Source organism: Lycium barbarum, chromosome 2 (genome assembly GCF_019175385.1).
Source record: "Lycium barbarum isolate Lr01 chromosome 2, ASM1917538v2, whole genome shotgun sequence".
Classification (NCBI taxonomy): Eukaryota; Viridiplantae; Streptophyta; class Magnoliopsida; order Solanales; family Solanaceae; genus Lycium; species Lycium barbarum.
Window position 1 is genome coordinate 24,024,807 of NC_083338.1, and position 24,658 is coordinate 24,049,464.

At 40.7% G+C, this 24,658-nt stretch overlaps 1 protein-coding gene across 1 annotated transcript in view; it reads right to left on the minus strand.

Moving 5' to 3' along the window:
- The window catches only part of LOC132628462 (uncharacterized), a 41,828-nt gene extending 17,621 nt beyond the window's left edge, over nucleotides 1-24,207 (minus strand). Inside the window, exon 1 of the mRNA XM_060344240.1 lies at nucleotides 23,461-24,207. Within this exon, the coding sequence (XP_060200223.1) occupies nucleotides 23,461-24,207 (747 nt within the window). The remainder of the gene's footprint in view (nucleotides 1-23,460) is intronic.
- Nucleotides 24,208-24,658: the final 451 nt, after the last annotated feature.

Below are 24,658 nucleotides of genomic sequence, written 5' to 3' on the forward strand. Positions count from 1 at the left end.
CTACTTATATGTCACAATATCATTAGCCAATAACTCTGTTGTCAATATCTTAACCTCTAATCCGATATAGCCTTGCTATCCTTTATAATATCTTTTAAGTTACTCGTTACCATTCTCTTGTCGTATTCTTTCTTTTTTTTCAAGCATTCACTTTCTGTTGTCATATTATCCAAGACCTCTACCAATAATTCTCAGCACTGTATTCCATACCATCTTGACTTCTATTTGCTTATTGTTGGCCTTCAAATCTCACTAACTTGTTTCTGCAAGGGATCTCACTTAAAGTTTGAGAATTCACATTAAACGTGTTGCCGTGTCAATTGTTTCCATTTATAATTACTTTACTTTCACCCGCTTCCCCCCTTTTTGGGGTTGTACTTATACCATATCCATGTCTTTCCTTTATAATCTATAACTTGATTATCTTCGTACGAGACCTTAACAAAATCATGAGGCGATGAGAATTCTCGATTATATAGTACAAAATCTTATCTGATGGTTGGTACTCAAGTATTGTAATTAATGTAGCAATTTACCCGAGGCCACGTTCTATTTATTCCGATCAGTAATTAGCTAGTGCTTATAGTCGTTTCAAATTCTCCATTAGGTAGCACTTATATTCTAATGATAAATGTCCTAGACTTTCTTATAACACTATCTTTATCCCAACGAATATCGTCTCTTTCTTCTAATAAATTCACAATACATCAGTTGTTTCGCAAACCCACAATCCTTGTCCATTAAAGATTTCACTATTCCCGAGGTGAAGTCGCATATGCGCAGTACTCTTTTATGCCTCATACTCTTTCTCTCTTGTTGTATATCAAATGCTAACTTCTAACTTACTCGAAATCATGTCGAATTTGTCTTAATAGTGGTCTTGTCTTATCATCGTTTCATCGCACTACATCTTTAAGTCCATAACTATATGTTTCCCTTTTATTCTATACTCATACTCAATTAATTACGTCTGTCTTGGGTACTTCCTTTAGTATTCCTTTCATTTCTCCAATCTACGTCCATCTTTTATTTTGTGCACGAGGAATCTCATGCTATTCCTGTATCTTTCAGAAAACACAACTTCTACATAAGACCTTCCTCATTTTCAAATCATATTCTGTTTATCTCTTTTTATTCTTATCACACCAGTCATTTCTGGTATTTGTTCCGTCTTGTTGCTCATCTTCCTTTGGTTTGGTCTTTCACAATTCTGTCGCTTATATAACTCATTTTCTCAGCTATACACGCCATAACACATTGCTACACTGTAATCCCACTCGCTTTCTTCTTATCTTCCTCCTTCTATTAACCCCCTTCTCTTCCTGTGCGCACTTTCACTTTTGTTACCACTTGACTTTTATTCTGAACTTTCCCTGTAGGACCTTGTAAGTTCTTCCTTATTCGTTCTACATCCGATTTACCATTTCACACTAGTTACACCATCTCCTTTAGTTTCTTTCTTGCTAGGCTTTACTCATTTCTATAGCAATCCTTATGGTGTTCACAGTACATCCTGTTCGTAATCCATCCTATGACGTAATACTTCTTAATCTTATTCACGATTCTTCTATGTTTTAATTACACTCTGCGGACTAGGTGTACTTGACCCTTCGCCCTTTCTGATCAATCCTATCCTTAATATCTCACAAGCTGTCTTATCAACACCCTCAAGATTTGGTATAACTCTTCCTCTTCTATACTTTTATCTCAATCATACTGTTACTCTTTTTAATTGTAACTCGTCGTAATTTATCCCTGCTTATCGGTTCACTCGATACCTCAATAAAATGTTCTGTTACGAGTTGCCACCTTTTCCTAGATCATCTTTAGTATTTCACCAACAACACATGAAATATACGATCCTAGACAGCCCACAAGTTTAAGTTTTTCTTCTACAAATTCCATCTCCAATTAGTCGATGAGAACTGATAAAATGTTACTATGAGGCATTCTCCAACCACCAGCAGAAGAAAACTAGAGTCCGACAAGCACCACAGAACTTCTTAGTGCTTGATTCACATAGTTTACCTCCATATTTATTTTTGAGTCGTGAGCGAATCATTTAATTCCCAACTGCTTGTCATACGCTCTGTATTCTTCTAATAAGGTGAAACTTAATCGCCGGACATTTTTGCCCTTCAACCTAGCCTTTTTCTAAAGCAAAATGTGGTTGGAACGTATTCTGGTCCGTTTAAATGAATTGCGAATTCGCTGCTCATATATGTTTTCTCGAAATAAAATTTCCCAAATAAGGATGATGCTTCTTACGAATGACATGGAGGATATCTCTTAAGCTTTAATCCAACGTAGTAAATTTACCCCGTCGGTATCGACTTTCAAGACATATTATGAACTTATATCTCATTCTCCTTTTTATATTTCTGGGAAAATTTGGGCAGAGGTTCCTCTGTACTTCTTACTATCCTAAAACCTGCACGCAGGAAATACCAACAATGCCTCACAAGGCCAACATATATACGTATATATATCATATCGTATCATAGCCACACAGGGTTAACAATTTCAAGTAAAAGTATAAAGATGTCGAGACTTACCTCACATGTCCAACTCAAACTGCACCTGTTACACTTTCCTGTTTACTTTCCTATCTACCTTATCTTTCATTCTTCAACCTTATTTTTCAATCATATCTCAATATTCTTACCTTATCCAACATGCCCCTTTCGCACTGTTGCTTACCTGTGTACAGTGTAGCTTTCAATATCATCAGCCACTTTCTTCTGTCGATACCGTTCTTCAGCTGAAATCAAGGGTTAGTAAAAAGGAATTTCATTTCCTATGGCTAGGCTCTATCGCACGGTCTAAGATCGAAAGAAAGGTAACACACTAAATGTCCTGTAGCCTCCTGTTTATAGATGTGGTGCACAACACACCGATAAACAAGACTCTACTAGACACGGCCTGTAGACATTCTGAGGACAAACCGCTCTGATACCACTTTTGTCACGACCCAGCCCCGTGGGCCGTGACTAGTGTCCTATTTGGACACCCAAACTGACTTACGTACCAAATCGACATATCAAAGATTTATTCAGACTTAACATACATTATTTCAAACAGATACTAAGAACAAATGTCATCTTAAGCGGTTTCCCGTACATAAATATCATATCAAATTCGGTGGGCTGGCGGAATACACATCGCCCAGATTTACAAACATATACAAACATATGGGCCGTTTTGGCCATAACAGCAACCGGGACCGCTTAAGGCACAAATCATAAACAGAAACGAACAAACATGACCCATGACCCACACATATGACTACAGGCCTCTACAAAACATAACAGAAACATATGACGGGACAGGGCCCCGCCGTACCCAAACAGCCATACATATACAGAACGTGTATAACAGAAGATATGTACGAAAATATGAGCTCCGGATCAAAAAGAGTACTCCAAGTGGCAGAATATGTATCCTATACTGGAGGATCACCAAAACGAATGTCTGTACCTGCGGGCATGAAACGCAGCCCCCGAAGAAAGGGGGTCAGTACGAAATATGTACTGAGTATGTAAAGCATGAGGTACAGTAATCCAAATCAGAACTGAAATAAAGAGTATGGAAAGCGGTTACAGAACCAGTATATCAAACCTGTTTTAAAAACATGAGTAATGCAAATAAAAATCATGCATAAGGCTCAGGAACGTGGTCGCCACTCCGACGCTGGCGCCACAACACATCATACTCCAGAAGGTTTCAAATCTCCGTACAATCCCCGAACATATCATATCATCATATCATATCACAACATCAAAACATATCATATGCCATATCACATCATAACGCCGTATATAAGTGGTACCCGGCCCTATGACGAGGAACTCGGGAACCGTAACACATCATACTGCCGAATATACATGGTGCGCACGATCACAAAACCGACCCGGGATCCGGCGAACGATATCATAGTAGTAGGCACGAGCAGAGTAGTGCGGAAACCATATGCATAATAAAAAAATAAAATAAATTTCAAAACTCGATGAACAAATATATTTACTGCATCCGACGGCTCAGAAATCAGTTTCGGGTCAATCGGAGTTAGTATACGAAAGTTACAAACTTTTGAAGTACAGAACTTTCTAAAAGCATTTCAGAAACTCTTTTCGGAATTTCAAGCGACATTCATATTAGGGGAACTTTCAACCATTACTATGGAACAAATCAAATGGAGCCTTTAAGATCATATGTATGTATCAAAATATATGTATCCAAAACTTTAGCCATATCAAATGTTTTTCGGACATCATTACGGATCACATAATCATACTAGGAAACTTGCGGATAACATTATGGATCAAATCAAATGGGGACTTTAAGACCATATTTTCATGTCGAAATATTCAAAGGCCTTAGTCTTCTCGTTTTTCTTTCTTTCGAACAACATTCGGAACATAACAAATAGGATCTTTGAACATCATAAAATATGTATCTAGCCATATGGAATAGCTTATGAAAGTCAAAGATGTTAGCCATCCTAGTGGCTCTAAGAATAGGATTTTCTTTAGGAGCATACTTATACGTTATTTGTTCATTCCAAAAAGGTCATGCCAAAAGAAAAAAAGGTAGGCGTTACATACCTCAATCGCTCGCTAACCAAATCCCGACTCAAGTCTCGGGCTCTCCAATATCTACAATAATATTATCAATTACCAAATATTAGCTACAAGTACTTAGAAATCCAATTCTAACTGGTACTTGTCTACAGAAATTTCGGCAGCATTTCCCGTATATATTCGCATATCCGAATTTCCAATTTCTCTCCTGTTGACACAGAAATACCAACAATAACATATGGACACAACCATATCTTCTATTCTTTTATTTCAACAAGAACAACATATCAAAACAGCCCCCAACTATAACATAACGATGCCCGAAATTCTAACAAACACTTACAATACACCAAGCAGCCCATATGCACTTCTTATACCTTATTTCATGCAATCTTTTCAGCAAATTTCAGGGAAATACAACAGCAGCCACACGACACCACATCATCTATTCATATGCAACTAAACCACATTATTATCTCTATAATCCTTACAACAACCCACAACAATTTTAACTCCAACTCTAACCTATAAATTCCTTCATTCTCATCACATAATCTATGATTACAACAACCAAAATATTAATTCAAATCAGTCCATCAATTTCAATTAAAACAGCCCCTAATCCATAAATCTCAACAAAACAACAAACGAGTTTATATTGCTGTTTTCTCCGTTCTAATTCGTTAAAACTCTAAATAAACACTTTAATAACATAAAAAGAATCTTATAAATACCTTAGCAGCAGCTCAACCACGAAAATTTCATTCCCCAAGACCAATATTTAGCTCAAATTGAAGACAACGCAACGTAGAACGCTTTTCTCTTCATGAGCTTCGGGATTCGGGGCTCGAATTTTGATCAAAATGGCTTCCTTAGCCTAGGAGCTCTCTCTCTCTCTCTCTCTCTCTCTCTCTCTCTCTCTAATGTTTTTGGAGGATCTTAGCTGAAAATGATCAGCCCTCAAATGAATTTGCTATATATATTAACGTTAATGGGCCTCATGGGCCGAAACATTAGTGTTTGGGTCGGGTCCAAATTTGCTGCCCTGCCAGCCCAAATTTCATTGTCCGTATGTCCTTATCCAAATATCATTTTGACGAGCGGTTTGTTGCGTTGGAAACTAGACTCGATGAACTTAATTTTAGGCTTTTGAAACACCTTAAACCTGTTACACCCCGTATCTTGGAACTAAGGTTAGACTCATATCATTAGAGTTTTAGTGGAAAAACTAAAGATTTGAACGTTTTGCGAAAATGGTTGATAGGCCTACTTCGGGCAATGATAACTCCTTGATTAGTTGGGAATTTGGGAAAGTACCCTCAATGAAAGTTGTAGTATGTAGAAATACCTTTCTAACGATATAAGGACCAATCCAATCAGAGATCGGAGCAAGGAGATATGATCGTCTCAATATGGCTAATAGTAAGGCACTTAAAATTCGATAGAATCGGCTAAATTTTCGATACGTCTGTCTTCCAGTAAAATGTGGTGAATATCCATTGGGAATTTGCGGAAACCTAAAACATGAAAGTTGTATCCCTTTGCAATATCTCTCCAACGGTATATTGTGGAGCCCAAACAGAGCTTGGTACAAGAAGTTATGTCCATGTTACCGAACCCTGTGTAGAACCGACACCCGTTGCTCTTTCAGGCGCGTGGGGGCGCGTGCGAAGAGCCCGCATCGCGGGCCGATCGCGAAAGTCTGAGTATTTAGCTGCAGAACATTGCGCGATGGTCGCGCATCGCGGACTAATCGGGAATCGGGTCAGATTCGGGTCAAAAAGCGGGTTACGCGTTTTTAGTTATATCTAAGGTTTGGGGTTTATTTCCCCAGCACCCCATTCATGGAAAATTACCCTAAAGTCAATAAGAACAAGTCCCAAGCCTCAAGAACCATACAAGGTAAGTGTTATCATGATTCTAGGTTGAATTCAAGTCCCTAATCTCTTTCTAACTTCAGTAAACCCTTCTAATCAATAGATTTGTGAGTGGAACATTATTGTTGGGCGTGGAAACCCTAGAACTTGAATTCAAGAGGATTGAACGTCAAAAAGGTAATGTTTCTACACTCTAATCATTCATAATAGTGAATTGATAAGTTCTTGGGAGAATAGTAAATGGGTTTAGTAAAGAGAATTACACGAACTATAGTAGGGTTTTGAATTGTTGACTTGAGATTGTTATAATGATATGGGTGATGGAGAATGATGTTAATTACATCTAATTGAGATTGTAGAATCACCTAGAAGTAATAGACTGGGAATTGGGTGAAGAAACACCATTAATGGAGATTGTGGAGCTTTATGCCCACTAAGTGTTTGATAAAATGCTTAGATGACCAAAGCATGAATATTATTGCTAATATAGAATCGCTTTGGCTTGTATTGATATAGATCAAAGTTGAAAGGGGTGACGAACATTGTATTACGCTCAAAGGCTGGAATTAAGGTATGTGAGGCTAACTATCTACGTTAGGGAATGTTCATGATTCTCCCTACGCCTCATTCTTCATACTTGTCAGTAATTTGACTCAGAATACAGTTTAGCCCTAGTTTTATGATATGTTGTAGAACTGTTATCTTCTAGGGTTGCATTTACAGAATTCGTTCATGGTTATTAATTTGAATATCATGAACTCAGCACGTAATATTTATAGACTTATGTATTGTTACCACATGAGTCTCAGTCTAGAAATTCAGTATGCTCAGAAACAATCAGTGTTTTCAATTCAGTCCAGCATGTCTATTTCAGTTCAGCATTGGTCATTGTTGGTATGGTCTCAGTCCTTATTAATTAACCATAATTATACATATGTGATTTTTCCAGAGGGCACAGCACAGTCTTGTGTATACGTATACATGGCCGAGGCCATTGACTGACGCACTACTAGGCCGAGGCCATAGCGTGCATTTATTATTGGGTCGAGGCCCCACATATACAAACACAGATGATTCAGATACAGAGCAGGGAGTATTCATATCTCTACTTCCTTGCTATTACAGTTAGAGTTATCAGTTTCAGTTTCAGTATTTATTGCTTCAGTTGCTTTACATACCAGTACAATTCAAATGTGCTGATGTCCCTTTTTATTGCTTGGGGGCCTGCATCTCGCGATGCAGGCAACGATATACAGGTTGACGATTCAGCTATTTAGGAGTGCACGTATCAGCTACTGGTGAGCCCCAAATTCCTTCGGGGCGTTGTCAGCTATCCAGTTATTTCAGTTTATAGACAACTCTATTGTTCAGTACTCTTAGAGGCTTCATAGACACAGTTCAGACAGTCAGATATTTATTATGTTAGCCTTGTTGGCAGTCGTTCAGTTGTTTGGTTTAGCCATGTTGGTTACTTTCAGATATGTTCAGATTGTCTAAGTATTTCCGCATTATGATATTTCAGTGAGACTTTTAGTTAATCAGCATGTGTTAGTTTTATTTTATAAATTAGTTATGTTTTGGTATCACATGTTGATTCAGTCAACCAGTTGGTCCGCTCGGTCACATGCAGTCAGGCACCGAGTGCCGTGTTACGTCCAGGCCCAGGTTCGGGGCGTGACAAAGCTTGGTATCAGAGCATTAGGTTCAAGTGTCTTAGGGAGTCTATGAAGCTGTGTCCAGCGGGGTCTCTTTTATATGTGTGAGGGCCCCACACATATAAACAGTTGACCACCAAGACATTCAGGATTGTCTCAATGCTTTCTATTCTAGATCGTGCCATGTCTTAGAGTAATAAGTAACCTTCTCTTCCAATCAAATTACGTACTTTTCGAATGCGCAGACGACGAGCAGATAATTCAAGGTCTAAGTAAGGATGTTTACCCATAGGGGGTAAAATTGTGCAGTACTTACTGGTAACGAATGAGACTTCAAGTGCTATTGAAAGTAGAATATAATATAAGTTTCCCGAGAAGGGGTGTAGTATAATGAATGGTAGGTTGAATGATAATGATGTTCTTGAGAAAGGAGAATGGGATACAACAGGGAGAGGGTATCAGAGAAATTAGAAAAGGAGCTAAGTCTACAGGAAACGTAAATCATGAAGGATCTCAAGGAGGTGGTGGCAGACAGTTTTCTACCGGAGGTCATCAGGACCCACTCCATCTGCAGCTAGTGCACTAGTCTTCAGGGCTAGATATGATAAAAAAAGGTCAGTTCAGCTAGAAACAGATTTTAAGAGCACTAGCCTCTTAGTGACATACCCGTGTGAGCCACAAAAGTTTTCAGAATCTCATGTGTAACAAGTGTTATATGAGACACCAAAGGGGTGTACCGTTTGTGCCTTGATATGTGTTTCGGTGGCCCCTCTTAATTCTCAAGCCCAGTCAGGTTGTAATACAGCTAAGCCTGGTATTTTAGTTCTCAGTGAAGACTGCTTGGATGTTTCAACAGGTATTCAAAACAAACAGGCATCCCCAGTTATCACCACAGATGAGATTTTCATACGAACTATGCTTGTTAATAAAAGAGGTATGTATGAAATAAGAACCATGGGCAGATGATATTAAATTTTCGGGAATGATTTTAGTTTGTTTAAGTTAGTCAGATCAGAGTTAGAGAGTACGATGGTTGTAAGTTACTATAAGAAGTAATTATTATTATGAGATAAGAAGATCTGATAGTTCTCGATTAAGCTATATGAGTAAGTGTTTATCCCTGATGTGTATAGTCTGATACGATTTTTAAGTGTATAGAAAGTTTGGGTTTAGTTGTTCCAATCTTTCGTATAAGATAGATGACAGTTTGCTAAGTGTGATCCATAGTTCAGAAAAGATAGTATATAACCATAGAATAACGTCAGATGATGAGAGAGAGTTAGAAATAACTTAGGTTATTCAGAGCAGAATAAGAAAATATGAAGCTAGCGGGTGATTAACAGAGAAATAGTAAGTAAGTTTTGAGTAGATATAATGCATTAGAAATTTCAGCAGAACTATTAGAAGTATGATTTGATTCCCTTATTCAGATGAACATCTTAAGTGGGTGATTATTCAGATACATCCGAATGTGTGTTAGAAACCAAGGGATTAAGTTAAGCTCGGAGTAGAGTGATTAGTGGAAGAAAAAAATCAGCTAAGCCGTAAGAGAGCAAACTACAGAAGAATAACCTTTAAGAGTTGTCAAAAAAGGGTTGTCCTAAGATTTACAGTGTGAGCAGAGTTAAGTCGTTAAGATGGAGTATGCCGGTTATGAATACAGTAGCAACCCGTTCATGTAAGTAATTTAGTTTTTCCCAATGAGAAATTGCTCAGAAGTGAGCCGAAAAAAAAAGAAAAAAAAAGTCGTCAGTGTTGTAAAATACAAAGGAATTACAGAAGATAAGAAATGTTAATTGGATCCCATCAAAAGAGAAGAATTTGTAAGTATAAGACGTTAGCTTAGTCTAAGGGGGAGATGCATAAATCGCCAGTAAGTCCAGTGAGATAATTGAAGTATGAGATATGAAGAACCTCAGTTCAGTTAAGTTGGCATAATGAGATAGTCTCCATAAGGAATATGCCTCAACGTAAAGGAAACCCAAAGTGAGTAGAATGATCGTCGAACGAATCGTGTCAAGTTCAATTACTATCGATTAGGCGATCACATAAAAGCTATAAGATCATGCCCAGTTGTATGTCACAAGGGTAGTGCCATTGCATGAGACTCTAATATTTAGGGTGCTAGTCATAGACTTAGCGCACAACAGTACTATGAGTATTTTAGAAAGTATCTCAGAAAAAAATCAAGTATGGGAAGTACAGCTCATGATTTAGGCAGACAAGAGAACTATGGTGAAAGAAGTTCACCGCTTATCTAAACTAGGAATTTGACTTTCAGACTCCGAAGCGGGTGGAGTTATTGGCCAGAACATGGCATTCCTTCTTAGTCATTAAAGTTAGAGAGAAGCAGTTTGGTGATTCCTACTTGTTACAGATGAAAGAGGGGATTCACGAATATAAAGCCTTAGCTTTTGAACAAAGGGGAGATAACGGTACCTTGAGATACCGAGGCAGATTATGCGTTCTAGATGTAGATGGACTCAGAGAGCTAATTATGTCAGAAGCTCACCATTCTAGGTCAACCTCGTTCATGGACTCAGAGAGCTAATTATGTCAGAAGCTCACCATTCTAGGTCAACCTCGTTCAGACAGGAGGCATGATTTAATTTGGGTGATTGTGGACAGACTTACGAAGGCAGCGCATTTCTTGCCAGTTAAGACCACAGATTAAACAGAAGATTATGCCAAGTCATATGTTTATGAAATTGCTAGATTGTATGGGACCCCAGTGTCCATTATTTCAGATTATGGTGCTCAGTTCACAACAAACTTCTAGAGATCATTTCAGAAAGGATTGAGTACGAGGGTTAACCTCAGCACAACTTTTCATCCGCAGACCGATGATCATACAGATACACTATTCAGATCTAATGTTATAATATTCGTGTCAGCTTAGTACTCAGATGTCAGTCCAGTACTCATGTATCCATGCCAGTCCAGTATTCAGTTAGTGTGCTAGTTCTATATTCAGTTAATCCAGTATTCAGTCAGCTTAGTATTCAGTTAGTTCAGTAGACATTCAGTTAAGTATCTCAGCAATTTAGTAATATTGTATTCATTCAGTTCAGTAAGCTTGTGTCCTTGATTTCAAGGTAATTGGGATGACACCATTCGAAACCCTTTTTGAGCGAAGGTGTAGATCACCGATTGATTAGTTTAAAGTTGGGGAAGCAGAGTTGTTAGGGCCAGACTTGTTCTATTAGGCTATGGAGAAAGTCAAGTTGATTTAGAAGCGTTTGAAAACGACTCAGAATTGCCAGAAGTTTTACACAAAATGTGAGACAGAGAGATTTAGAGTTTGAACTTAATGACTGGGTATTTCTTAAGCTCTCACCTATGAAGAGTGGCATGAGATTTGGTAAGAAGGGGAAGCATAGTCCCGCCATATTGGACCATATAGAATCCAATGAAAGGTTGGTCAATTGGCTTGTGAGCTGAGTTTCCACATGACTTGATTATTGTGCATCTAGTGTTTCAAGTGTCTATGTTGAGAAAGTGTGTGGGAGACCCGTTATTGGTTGTCCCGACTGATAGCATAACAGCCAATAATAATTTGACTTAAGAAGAAGTACCAGTGAAAATCCTTGATCGTCATGTCGCAAGTTGAGGACTGAGGAGGTAGCCTTAGTAAAGGTTTTGTGGCAAAGTCAGAAAGTTGAAAAGGCTACATGGGAAACAGAAGAAGACATGAAGTCCAACTATCCCTATCTCTTTGAAGAATCAGCAGAAACCGGTGAAGGTATTGTACCTTCCCTTCTCAGATCTTTCCTTCTACAGTTTCTACATTATCAGTATTCAGCCTGTTAGACAGTCAGCTTAGTAGTTGTTCAGTTCAACAAATAATTCAGTTCAGACCCTTTTCAGTTCAGTTTTCATGTGCTCATGTCAGTTAGTGTGCACATGTCTCGGCAATCACTCTTTATCAGAATCCATCATTCGAGGACGAATGATCCCAAGGGGGAGATAATGTTACACCGGGTATCTTGGAACTAAGGTTAGACTCATATCATTAGAGTTTTAGTGGAAAAACTGAAGATTTGAACGTTTTGCGAAAATGGTTGATAGGCCTACTTCGGGCAGTGATAACTCCTTGATTAGTTGGGAATTTGCGAAAGTACCCTCAATGAAAGTTGTAGTATGTAGAAATACCTTTCTAACGATATAAGGACCAAGCCAATCAGAGATCGGAGCAAGGAGATATGATCGTCTCAATATGGCTAATAGTAAGGCACTTAAAATTCGATAGAATCGGCTAAATTTTCGATACGTCTGTCTTCCAGTATAATTTGGTGAATATCCGTTGGGAATTTGAGGAAACTTAAAACATGAAAGTTGTAGCCCTTTGAAATATCTCTCCAACGGTATATTGTGGATCCCAAACAGAGCTTTGTACAAGAGGTTATGTCCATTTTACCGAACCCTATGCAGAACCGACACCCGTTTCTCTTTCAGGCGCGTGGGGGCGCCTGCGATGGCCCCGCATCGCGGGCCAATCGCAAAAGTCTGAGTATTTAGCTGCAGAACATTGCGCGATGGTCGCGCATCGCGGACTAATCGCAAATCGGGTCAGATTCGGGTCAAAAAGTCGTGTTACGCGTTTTTAGTTATATCTAAGGTTTGGGGTTTATTTCCCCAGCACCCCATTCACGAAAAATTACCCTAAAGTCAATAAGAACAAGTCCCAAGCCTCAAGAACCATACAAGGTAAGTGTTATCATGATTCTAGGTTGAATTCAAGTCCCTAATCTCTTTCTAACTTCAGTAAACCCTTCTAATCAATAGATTTGTGAGTGGAACATTATTGTTGGGCGTGGAAACCCTAGAATTTGAATTCAAGAGGATTGAACGTCAAAAAGGTAATGTTTCTACACTCTAATCATTCATAATAGTGAATTGATAAGTTCTTGGGAGAATAGTAAATGGGTTTAGTAAAGAGAATTACACGAACTATAGTAGGGTTTTGAATTGTTGACTTGAGATTGTTATAATGATATGGGTGATGGAGAATGATGTTAATTACATCTAATTGAGATTGTAGAATCACCTAGAAGTAATAGACTGGGAATTGGGTGAAAAAACACCATTAATGGAGATTGTGGAGCTTTATGCCCACTAAGTGTTTGATAAAATGCTTAGATGACCAAAGCATGAATATTATTGCTAATATAGAATCGCTTTGGCTTGTATTGATATAGATCAAAGTTGAAAGGGGTGACGAACATTGTATTACGCTCAAAGGCTGGAATTAAGGTATGTGAGGCTAACTATCTACGTTAGGGAATGTTCATGATTCTCCCTACGCCTCATTCTTCATACTTGTCAGTAATTTGACTCAGAATACAGTTTAGCCCTAGTTTTATGATATGTTGTAGAACTGTTATCTTCTAGGGTTGCAGTTACAGAATTCGTTCATGGTTATTAATTTGAATATCATGAACTCAGCACGTAATCTTTATAGACTTATGTATTGTTACCACATGAGTCTCAGTCTAGAAATTCAGTATGCTCAGAAACAATCAGTGTTTTCAATTCAGTCCAGCACGTCTATTTCAGTTCAGCATTGTTCATTGTTGTTATGGTCTCAGTCCTTATTAATTAACCATAATTATACATATGTGATTTTGCCTGAGGGCACACCACAGTCTTGTGTATACGTATACATGGCCGAGGCCATTGACTGACGCACTACTAGGTCGAGGCCATAGCGTGCATTTATTATTGGGCCGAGGCCCCACATATACAAACACAGATGATTCAGATACAGAGCAGGGAGTATTCATATCTCTACTTCCTTGCTATTACAGTTAGAGTTATTAGTTTCAGTTTCAGTATTTTATTGCTTCAGTTGCTTTACATACCAGTACAATTCAAATGTACTGATGTCCCTTTTTATTGCTTGGGGGCCTGCATCTCGCGATGTAGGCAACGATATACAGGTTGACGATTCAGCTATTTAGGAGTGCACGTATCAGCTACTGGTGAGCCCCAAATTCCTTCGGGGCGTTGTCAGCTATCCAGTTATTTCAGTTTATAGACAGCTCTATTATTCAGTACTCTTAGAGGCTTCATAGACACAGTTCAGACAGTCAGATATTTATTATGTTAGCCTTGTTGGCAGTCGTTCAGTTGTTTGGTTTAGCCATGTTGGCTACTTTCAGATATGTTCAGATTGTCTAAGTATTTCCGCATTATGATATTTCAGTGAGACTTTTAGTTAATCAGCATGTGTTAGTTTTATTTTATAAATTAGTTATGTTTTGGTATCACATGTTGATTCAGTCAGCCAGTTGGTTCGCTCGGTCACATGCAGTCAGGCACCGAGTGTCGTGTTACGTCCAGGCCCAGGTTCGGGGCGTGACAAAAACTCCTCATATACTAGGAGATATGCCTCCAACAACATGGTCTAAAAATCTGGTCCGAGACTTTTCTGAAGTTGTTCGGATTCATTTCGTTCAGATTCGTTTAACTTCTAATCCTCTTCCGACCCTCATGTAACCTCTTATACATACATATACATACTCATATACATACATAACAATCCATACACATCTGGAAGGGTCCGGAGAATCACAATAACCTTAAACGTAACTAGAGAACTTACGAAGCTTCGACGAAACTCCAATCGAAAAAATATATTCATATCTTTTATCCATCTTCTATATCATTACTAATAATCTCAAATACTTAAAAGGGCACTCACATTACCTCATATACGCTCATAACGCGATTTCAAATCCTTTAGGTTACGATGTCATCTCGGGATACTTAAGGCAACCATATATATATAACGATATTCTTACTAACTCGATTAACTTTCCTTGAACTTTCTTAACTCATTCTTTCTTGTCTTAATTAAAATAGCATGGACTCTTACGGGGTGTAACACACCTGAAGTAGGTGGTGCCCCTCTACCTCTACCTCGACCTGCTAACATCTGAAGAGGCTGCCCTGACGGGCGCACCGACGATGAACCAGCTGCTGAACCTGTAGGTTGAGTCCCAACTCTATCTCTCATCGACGGGCAATCTCTCATCATGTGCCCAATCTGGCCACAGGCATAACAAGCATCCGAACCCTGACGACATCATCCGGAATGTAATCTGCCGCACTGGCTGCACTACGGTACCGGGGGTCTCCTCTGACTATAATCTTCCCTGAACTGGGAATCTGAGGCCCTCGAGCTCTGACCCTGTCCTGAACGAAAGGAGCGATCAAACCTCCTGCCTGCAAATCGAGGAGGTGCACTACTCACCGACTGGCCTGAGTACCTAGAATGTGTTTGCCTTGGTCCCCCTCTGTAATCACTGTCTGCTCCCGTGGATCTGGCCCTTTTACCTTGCCTTCTATCAATATCACGATCACTTATTTGTGGTTGTTGTCGTCCCTCTAGATTCTGAGCATGGGCTTGTATTTGGGAAATATCCATTCCGTCTTGCAACGAAGCCGTCAAACAGTCTTTAAATAAATGTGGCCCCAAACCGCTCACAAATCTATGTACCCGATCTCCGATGTCAGCCACCATAGACGGGGCATATCTAGCCAATGAATTAATTTGTAGGCTATATTCCCGGGCACTCATGCTTCCTTGCTTTAAATTTAGGAATCTATCCGCTCTAGATCGGTGGACCTCGGGTGGCAAGTAGTGACGAATGAAAGCATCTACAAATTCTTGCCAAACCGGAGGAGGCGCGTTCTCTCCTCTTGACAATACCCAGTTATTGTACCATAAGACTGCCACATCCCGGAGTCTATAAGATGCCAACTCCATGGACTCAGTGTCAGAAGCATGAATAATTCTCAACGGCCTCAGTACCTCATCAATAAAGCCCTGTGGGTCTTCATCCGGTTTTGACTCAAAGAACTCCGGAGGATTTAAAGTTATGAAATCACGGGCTCTAGTACTGGCGGATCGATCACTCGGGCCCACATTTTGCCGCTGTGCCTGGACGGCAACCAACTGTGTCAATAACTGAATGGCCTCGGTCATTTGTTGACCCGAAGCAGCCGGCGAAGGGGTTGGAGCTGTAGCTCCCCCTTGTTCTTCCACATTAGGCGGGGTGGAGAAAGTGCTAGATGGAGTCTCATTTTGTGACTCGCCTTTTCTAATATTCACCGGAGGCTCTCTTTCTACCCGCCTCTTAGTGGTAGTCTTGCCCTTCTGGGCGGCTGTAGCTTTTCCCTTTGGCGGCATTCTGAAATCATAACACACTATTAGGGAGGATAAAACCTCATACACGGCTTTATCGCACGATCTCATGAGAAAAAAGATGGTCATTTTTCCTAAATGCCCTGTAGCCTCATGTTTATTAATGTGGCGCGCAACACACCATAAACAAGACTCTACTAGACACGGCTCGTAGACACTTCCTAGGACTGAACCGCTCTGATACCACTTTTGTCACGACTCAGCTAGGGGCCGCGACGGGTACCCGGGGCTAACCACCGAGCACCGCTAGTTCTTCTTCTAACCTTATTCATTTAATGCTCTTTTATCAATTTTATACTTAACTTATGAGAAAATCATCTGTTATTTGAGAACATAATATACTTTTATAAACACAAGCCTTTAGGCTATCAAAATAATATATATATATATATATATATATATATATATATATATATATATATATATATATATATACAGTAGCAATCTCGTGAAACCATTTAACCCACGCTGCGCATCTACGAGCCTCTAATGGAGTGCTAAACATAAGGACGGGACAAGACCCCGTCATGCCCAAAATATACATGTACACAAAAGAATGATCATAAGCACCTCCGGACAATGGAGTGCTCTCAAATCAGCCACTAACTCCTATGAGTCTGGATCAGGATCAACTCCCTGTCTACCTGTGGGCATGAACACAGCGTCCAAAGAAAACGGACGTCAGTACGAACATTGTACTGAGTATGAGAGGCATAAACAATGAAATAAGACAATGATACAGGGGAAATATCAATAGGGACATCTATATCGGACTGCCAAGTATAAAAAAAATAAGTCATGCTGTCTTACTCATACTCATCATCGTATCATATATGCATAATGTATAAGCTGCCCGTCCTTATAGGTACGGTGTGATAATATGCAAGCTGCCCGTCCATATCGGATCGGTGTGATAATTATAACATTAGCCTGCGTCCAGGCCTCCCGCGTCCGGGGTATAAGCTGCCCACTATAGTGGTGTATGTATCTGCCTGACCATATAGGTACGGTATATCATCATATGCTCATTGTCATAATGTACTCATTATAGTATGCTCATCATAATTTATGCATGAAAACTCAAGGACAACTATACTTTATCGGGGTGACGTAAGGTCGTGATTCCCCAATTCCATTATGGAGCACTCATTAACATTCTGCCTCACCTTGAAGGGAATAGGGTATGAGGTGAGTGCAATCAATAAATGACATCATGAACATTTTTGGGAATCATCATAACATGTACATCGTAATTTTTTTTCGAGATTTAAAAGACTCGTGAAGAGAAGGAAAATCATGCTACAGGATTCATGCCATGAAAATAAAGGACTAGCCTCACATACCTTTCTCGCTTAATTAGTCTATCGTTCGCTTGTTCTCCTTCAATGTCACGTGTCCACCTTCAAGAGAGAATTCGCATTAACGTTAGTTACTCGACCCTAAGAACGCGCTACTAATTCTAAGGAAAATTGGGCAGCATTTCCTTTGTTTACACTACTTTCCTCCATACTCCATATCAACTCCTACCATCCATAACAACAATCACAATATCATAAACAATAAGCATCATCTAATTATTTTGCCCAAAATTCACAATTTCACTCAAATTTTTCATAGCTATGAACCAAGTCCATTGTCACGTTCTTTCTCGTACAATACTTATTCCATATTCTAAATGTCATTTATAATGTACTTATAATCTCAACATACCAACATTTATGATTCGTTTCAAACCTTCATCCAACAATGTCACTATTCACCTCTCATGACCCATTTCCTACACTCTTTTTCAATCCAAGTATTCTAACTTATCAACGCTTTAATCATCATGAGAAAGTCATGAAACTTACCTTGGATAGTGGTTGAACAAGTCTTGAGTGGAGTTACTCCTCTAGCACCAAAACCCTACTTCACTTCCCTTGGGTTTTCTTGAATTAAATGAACTTTGGCTAAGTTTTATACACTTGGGTTCATGGATTTGGTGTTATTGATCATGGATTTCCCTTGAATTTTCTTGTGGATGAATGTTAGAGAGTGTTCTAGAGATTTTTCTTGACCAAGAATGGTGAAAAATATGATTTTTGGTCGAGTTAGGTCTATTTAAAGTGGTCCAGAAAATTCTGGACCGACACAACATACGGCACACTTTGCTAGACGCAAAGTGTGGTCCGCGAGCCGCATGTTGTGTCGCAAAGCTTTCCAACTGACCAAATTCCACTGGCACACTTTGCTGTGCAACTGCGTGGCCGCATGTCGTGTTTGCTGGATGCATGTTGTGCCGCAAAGTGCGCCAGAACATGAAATTTTTCAAACTTCCCCTGAAACTTATCTCCGATGATCCAACGATTCTAAACCTTCCCGAAGCTTACTAAACATGGTTTTTCTCCATTATATACCCAAGATGGACATATCTATCCCCATGACCTCAAAAAATTTATCCTACTTCCCAAGGCTAGGACAATTAGCATTCGGCGAAACTCAACATATGAAAATGAGAGGTGTAACAAAAGTAGGGCTTGAGCTTTCTAGAAACGCTTACCAATGCCAATGCCAATTTTTCCAAGTGGGGATAACGGGTCTCCGCATCCCCCAAAGTTCTACTCATGTAATAGATAGGGAATTGTGTACCTGATTCTTCTCAGACCAAAACGCCACTTACCGCTACTTCGGAGACAGCAAGGTAGAGAAAAAGCGTCTCGTCTACCTTCGGCGTGTGCAGCAGTGGGGGGCTAGACAAGTACCTCTTCAATTCTTGTAAGGCTTCTTGGCACTCCAGTGTCCAAGCGAAGTCGTTCTTCTTCCTCAGTAAGGAGAAGAAACGATGACTCTTGTCCGAGGACCTCGATATGAAGCGACTCAACGCCGCTATCCTTCCGGTGAGCCTCTGTACTCTTTTGACGCTATTCACCACCTCGATATCCTCGATGGCCTTGTTCTTGTCCGGGTTGATTTCAATCCCCCGGTTTGACACCATGAAACCCAAAAATTTGCCGGACCTTACCCCGAAGGCACATTTTTCCGGGTTGAGCTTCATGTTATACTTGCGGAGCACGTCGAAGGTTTCCTACAAATGTTTTAAATGGTCCTCTGTTTCTAGGGACTTGACTACCATGTCGTCAATATAAACCTCTATTGGTTTCCCTATTTGTTCTTCGAACATCTCATTAACTAGGCGTTGGTAAGTCGCACTTACATTTTTTAATCCAAAAGGTATGACATTATAACAGTAAGTTCCATATCGAGTAATGAAGGATGTTTTCTCTTGATCCTCCGGGTGCATCCGAATTTGGTTATACCCGGAGTAGGCATCGAGAAAACTTAACATCTCTTGCCCGGCCGTCGGATCGATCATTCTATCGATGTGAGGCAATGGAAATGAATCCTTCGGGCATGCCTTGATTAAATCATTATAATCAACACACATCCGGAATTTATTACCTTTCTTGGGCACCACTACTACGTTAGCTAGCCAGTCCGGGTACTTTACTTCCCGGATAGAACCTATTTTTAAAAGCTTTGTTACCTCGTCTTTTACGAAGGCGTGTTTTGCTTCCGCCATGGGCCTTCTCTTCTGCTTCACCGGGGGAAACTTCCCGTCCAGGCTAAGCTTGTGAGTTGCCACTTCTGGTGATATACCTGTCATATCTATATGGGACCATGCAAAACAATCTACGTTAGCTCGAAGAAATTCAATTAACTTGTTCCTGAGCTCCGGGGTTAGCCCCGTGCCCAGGTATACCTTTCTGTTCGGTAGGTACTCGAACAAGATGATCTGCTCCAGCTCCTCTACAGTCGACTTGGTTGCATCCGAGTCATCCAGCATGACAAACGATCTGGGTACATTGAAATCATCCTCTTCATACCCCGGATCCGACCCGGAGTGCTTTGATTATTATTTGGTGTCCTCTCCTCCGATTAGATCTTCTTCCTTCTGAGCCGATTCTTTGGGCCGAGGTGTTACTTCCTCAACTGCGAACATCTCCCTTGCAGCGGGTTGTTCACCTCGAATGGTTTTTATCCCTTCCGGGGTGGGGAATTTCAGCAGCTGATGCAGTTTTGAAGGTACGACCGTCATGCTATGTATCCAGGGTCTGCCCAGTAATGCGTTATACTTCATGTCCCCTTCGATCACATAGAACACCGTTTGTTGAATGGTGCCATCGACGTTCACAGGCAATGAGATCTCCCCCTTTGTGATTTCGCTCGCCATGTTGAACCCGCTGAGTACCCGGGCTACCGGTACAATTTGATCGAGCAGCCCTAGCTGTTCGACCACTCTCCACCGGATGATATTGGCCGAGCTACCTGGGTCAATCAAAATACGTTTAACCTTAGTTTTAAAGATAAGTACAGAAATTACCAATGCATCATTGTGCGGTTGAATGATGCCCTTCGCGTCCTCGTTGCTGAAAGAGATAGAACCCTCCGGTAAATAGTCCCGGCTGCGCTTCTCGCGAACAACAGAAACCTTGGCCCATTTCATTACCGGCCCTCGAGGGGAATCGGTGCCCCCAACTATCATGTTGATTGTATGCTGGGGTTCTTCTGGCTCAGTCCTTCGATGAGCCTCCCTTTCCTTGTAGTGACTTTTGGCTCGTTCACTCAGCAGCTCTCGGAGATGACCATTCTCCAGTAACCGGGCTACCTCCTCTCTTAGCTGACTACAATCCTCGGTTCTGTGACCATGGGTTCCATGGTATTAACACACCATGCTCGGGTCCCGTTGGCTCATATCCGACCTTAGAGGTCTTGGCCATCTTACATCCGGAACACGACCAATGGCCGAAATTAGGCCCGAGGTACTGACGTTGAAGTTGTACTCTGATATCCTTGGTAAGTCCTTGTTGCCAGCAGAGCTTCCGGCATCGCTCCTGAATGAGAGACCCCGACTGTTCGATGGGCGCTCGACCCGTTTACTACCCCGACCGGAGAAACGGCTTGGGCTCACCCCTGATTTCGCTGACCTAAAGCTTTGCTTCTCCGAATGGGAGTATGGCCGGTACCTTTCCCTCGACGATTCGGCCTTCGTTTCGTAACCCTTCCTTGGTCTCTCAAAACTTTTATTCACATTTATCGGCCCCGGGGGAAGCTCGAATTGATCATCCTCCACCCGAATCTTCGACTCGTATCGGTTATGGACATCAGCCCATGTCACAGCCTCGTACTCCAGCAAGCTTCCTTTAATTTGAACGAGGCTGTTGAACTCTGAACATTGAGCCCCTTTGTGAAAGCCTGTGCAACCCATTCTTCTGGAACCGGGAGGAGTTCCATCCGTTCCCTTTGGAATCGGTTGACGAATTCACGTAGTAACTCGTCGTCTCTTTGGGTTATACGGAAAATGTCGGCCTTACGGGCCTGCACCTTTTTGGCAACGGCGTGAACTTTGATGAAGGCATCAGCGAGCATTTCGAAAGAAGTGATCGAATGTTCGGGTAGATGGTCGTACCATGTCAATGCTCCTTTTGACAAGGTTTCCCCGTACTTTTTCAGCAATACCGATTCAATTTCGTCCTCCTCCATATCATTGCCTTTTATGGCGCCTGTGTATGAGGTCACGTGTTCGTGCGGGTCCGTTGTGCCGTCATATTTCTGGATATCCGGCATTTTAAACCTCTTCGGGATTAATTTCGGGGCCACACTCGGAGGAAAAATCCTTTGGATGTACCTCTTCGAATCCGGCCCTTTCAGTAAAGGCGGAGACCCCGGGATTTGATCCACCCGAGAGTTGTATGTTTCGACCCTCTTCTCAGTCGAGTCTACCCGTTTTGCCAAAGTTTCGAGCATTTTTAGAACCTCGGTGGAGGAACCAGCTCCGGATCCATTGCTCTCGATAACGCGTGCCTCATCCCTTCTAGGTTCAGCAACACCGCTCGTTTTCTCCGGGGTCGTTGTATCCCCTCCGTTTTGCAACCGGGCTATTGCGATTCCCTGTTCGGTAATCGCTGATCTCTGCTCCTGCAACATTTCAAAAATTAAACGTAAGTCAATATTATCATTCGGGGCTTCCTGTTCTTTCCGGCCCTGAGTTCGGGACAAAGTAACCGAATTATGTGTATTTAAAGGGTCGGTAGCCGGTTAGGCGGCATTCTCCTGGTCCACGGTGTTTTGATGGTTAAGGCCTCCCTCGAATTAACGGGGTTAGGATCAGCGGGGTTTGGCGGTCCTCGTGGACCGCTTCCTTCGTTTTCGGCCACGATTTCGTTGTTGTTGACGTGACCAGATTGCCCACTGTCAGCCATTTAGTCCGTTTTTTTAGAGACGAACAGAAGGTGTTTTTAATTTAGATGGGTATGGTAGAGATCAAGATAAAAGACCACTATTATCCTAGCCCCACGGTGGGCGCCAAACTGTTTACCCCGGATTTGGATAATCAATTAAAATTATAGGTGAGGTATAGGATATGTGGTTATATCTTGAACTTATTTGATAGAGAAAAGAAATATGTGAATATGCTATAAATGAGCAATTGATGATCAATGGTTTGCTAAAGATTTGTGTATCTACTAATACGTAAGCGTTACTTGGTTTGAGAAACGTAAGAAATAAACACAACAAATGCGGACCGAATCTGATGTTTGAGAGGGAGATTTTATGCATATTTTGCTATTACTAGAGTTCTTGATATCAAAATGTCAACCCCTTAAGAGGAAAACAATGCCTCTTATTTATAGTAGCGCCCCATGGGCTTCACACAACATGAATAATAAAATAATAATAATAAAAAGCTCTGAGTTGGGTTAGGTTGGATTAGGTAGACCGTACGGTCTGACACCCGTATGATTGGCAGTTGAACATAGCAGGACGTCATCGACGCGTGGCAACCGCGCAACGGATCTCCCGGACCACCGGCCACAATCAAACGGACATTCGGCCTCGAACAACCGGTCATGAAAGAAACGGACCAAATGATGCCCTTCCTTTGCTCCGGTCCAAGCGTTTCCCCGGTTCAGAACGGGAGCCTTCATGCACGTACTTGCCCCTTTCTTCCCTCGGCCTTCGGTCTCACCGATTTAACATATACCCGGTTTTTACCGTATACAACCACAATATACGCTTTTGAAGTATCTAAAGTCGTAATTGTTGCATGTGTCAGGATTATCCACACAGCGAACATCCCCTGAATTTTCACCTACACAGACCTGATTTGAATTGTAGCACTTGCCGCAGTAAACGTAACTAAACCATGAAAGCTCAAACCCATATGCCAAAGCATTATGCAAACTTAAAATAGAAATATTAGCATTTGCATCCTCTGTATGCCATGAAGTCAATGGCAGAAGGTCTATACTACACCCAACTCTCAAGTCGGTTGGGAAAATTTTGACCATGGTTGCATATGTGTGTCTCATAAATAAGTCGGAAGAAGCATTGGAAGCATAACTCCTGTTGAGACAACTGGTAATTTCCACAATGACTGAAGAATTTATGGCAAATGGACAGCTGAAAATAGTGATTGTTTCTACTAAACTAAAATAATCAATTGGAAAACCGCCATCTCTAGGTAGATACCTCCGGGAGTAAGTTCCAAAACCAATTGGTAAACTGTATACTGAATGTGGAAGAGAACAAACAACTTGTTCTCTTATACCAGGATCTACAAGGCGAATAGTGGAGTTATCATAATTAATGGCTTGTACTACGTAGTAATCCGATACATCATTATATAATGTTGATAATATTGTGCGATTCCCTTCACAGCTCAATTCATAATTTTCATGGCCGCAGTGCTTCGGATCACTTTTCAATCTAAAGGGGTAACTGATGTTATGAATATGCCCACAACTAGAAGGGACACACTGCTGGTTCTGTTCAGCAAATGGGGTTTCAGAGAGATGCATAAAGATGAGGATTGTAAGAAATGTAAGAAACTTGTTTACTCCAGACATTTTTCTTTTTGGTTAACTGAGCGTATGTTTTTGTGGGTTTTTCTCTTTTCGGTACTGGTGCCAAACACTCAGAGTTGGAGTCAAGTAGATTAAATACTCTCTCCGTCTCAATTTAAGTGTTTAATTTTGACTGAACACAGAGTTTAAAACATAAAGGAAAACTTTTGAATCTTGTGGTTTTGAATTAAAAATGTGCGTAATCCTTTAAATCTTGTGTGATCTTAAACTTGTCATGCAGAATATTGAAATTGAAAAACTTATTAAATATATAAAGAAACACTCTTTTTGAGACAGAATAAAAAGAAAATAAAACACTAAATAAGTACGGAGGGAGTATATTTCATCCTCCCTGCCCCTCTTGTGCCACACTAAATTATAGTGTTGCGTATACAGAAAAGTCAAGTGATTGAATAAAAGAAAAATCCCAAGTACCTATTCAAAAACAAAAAAA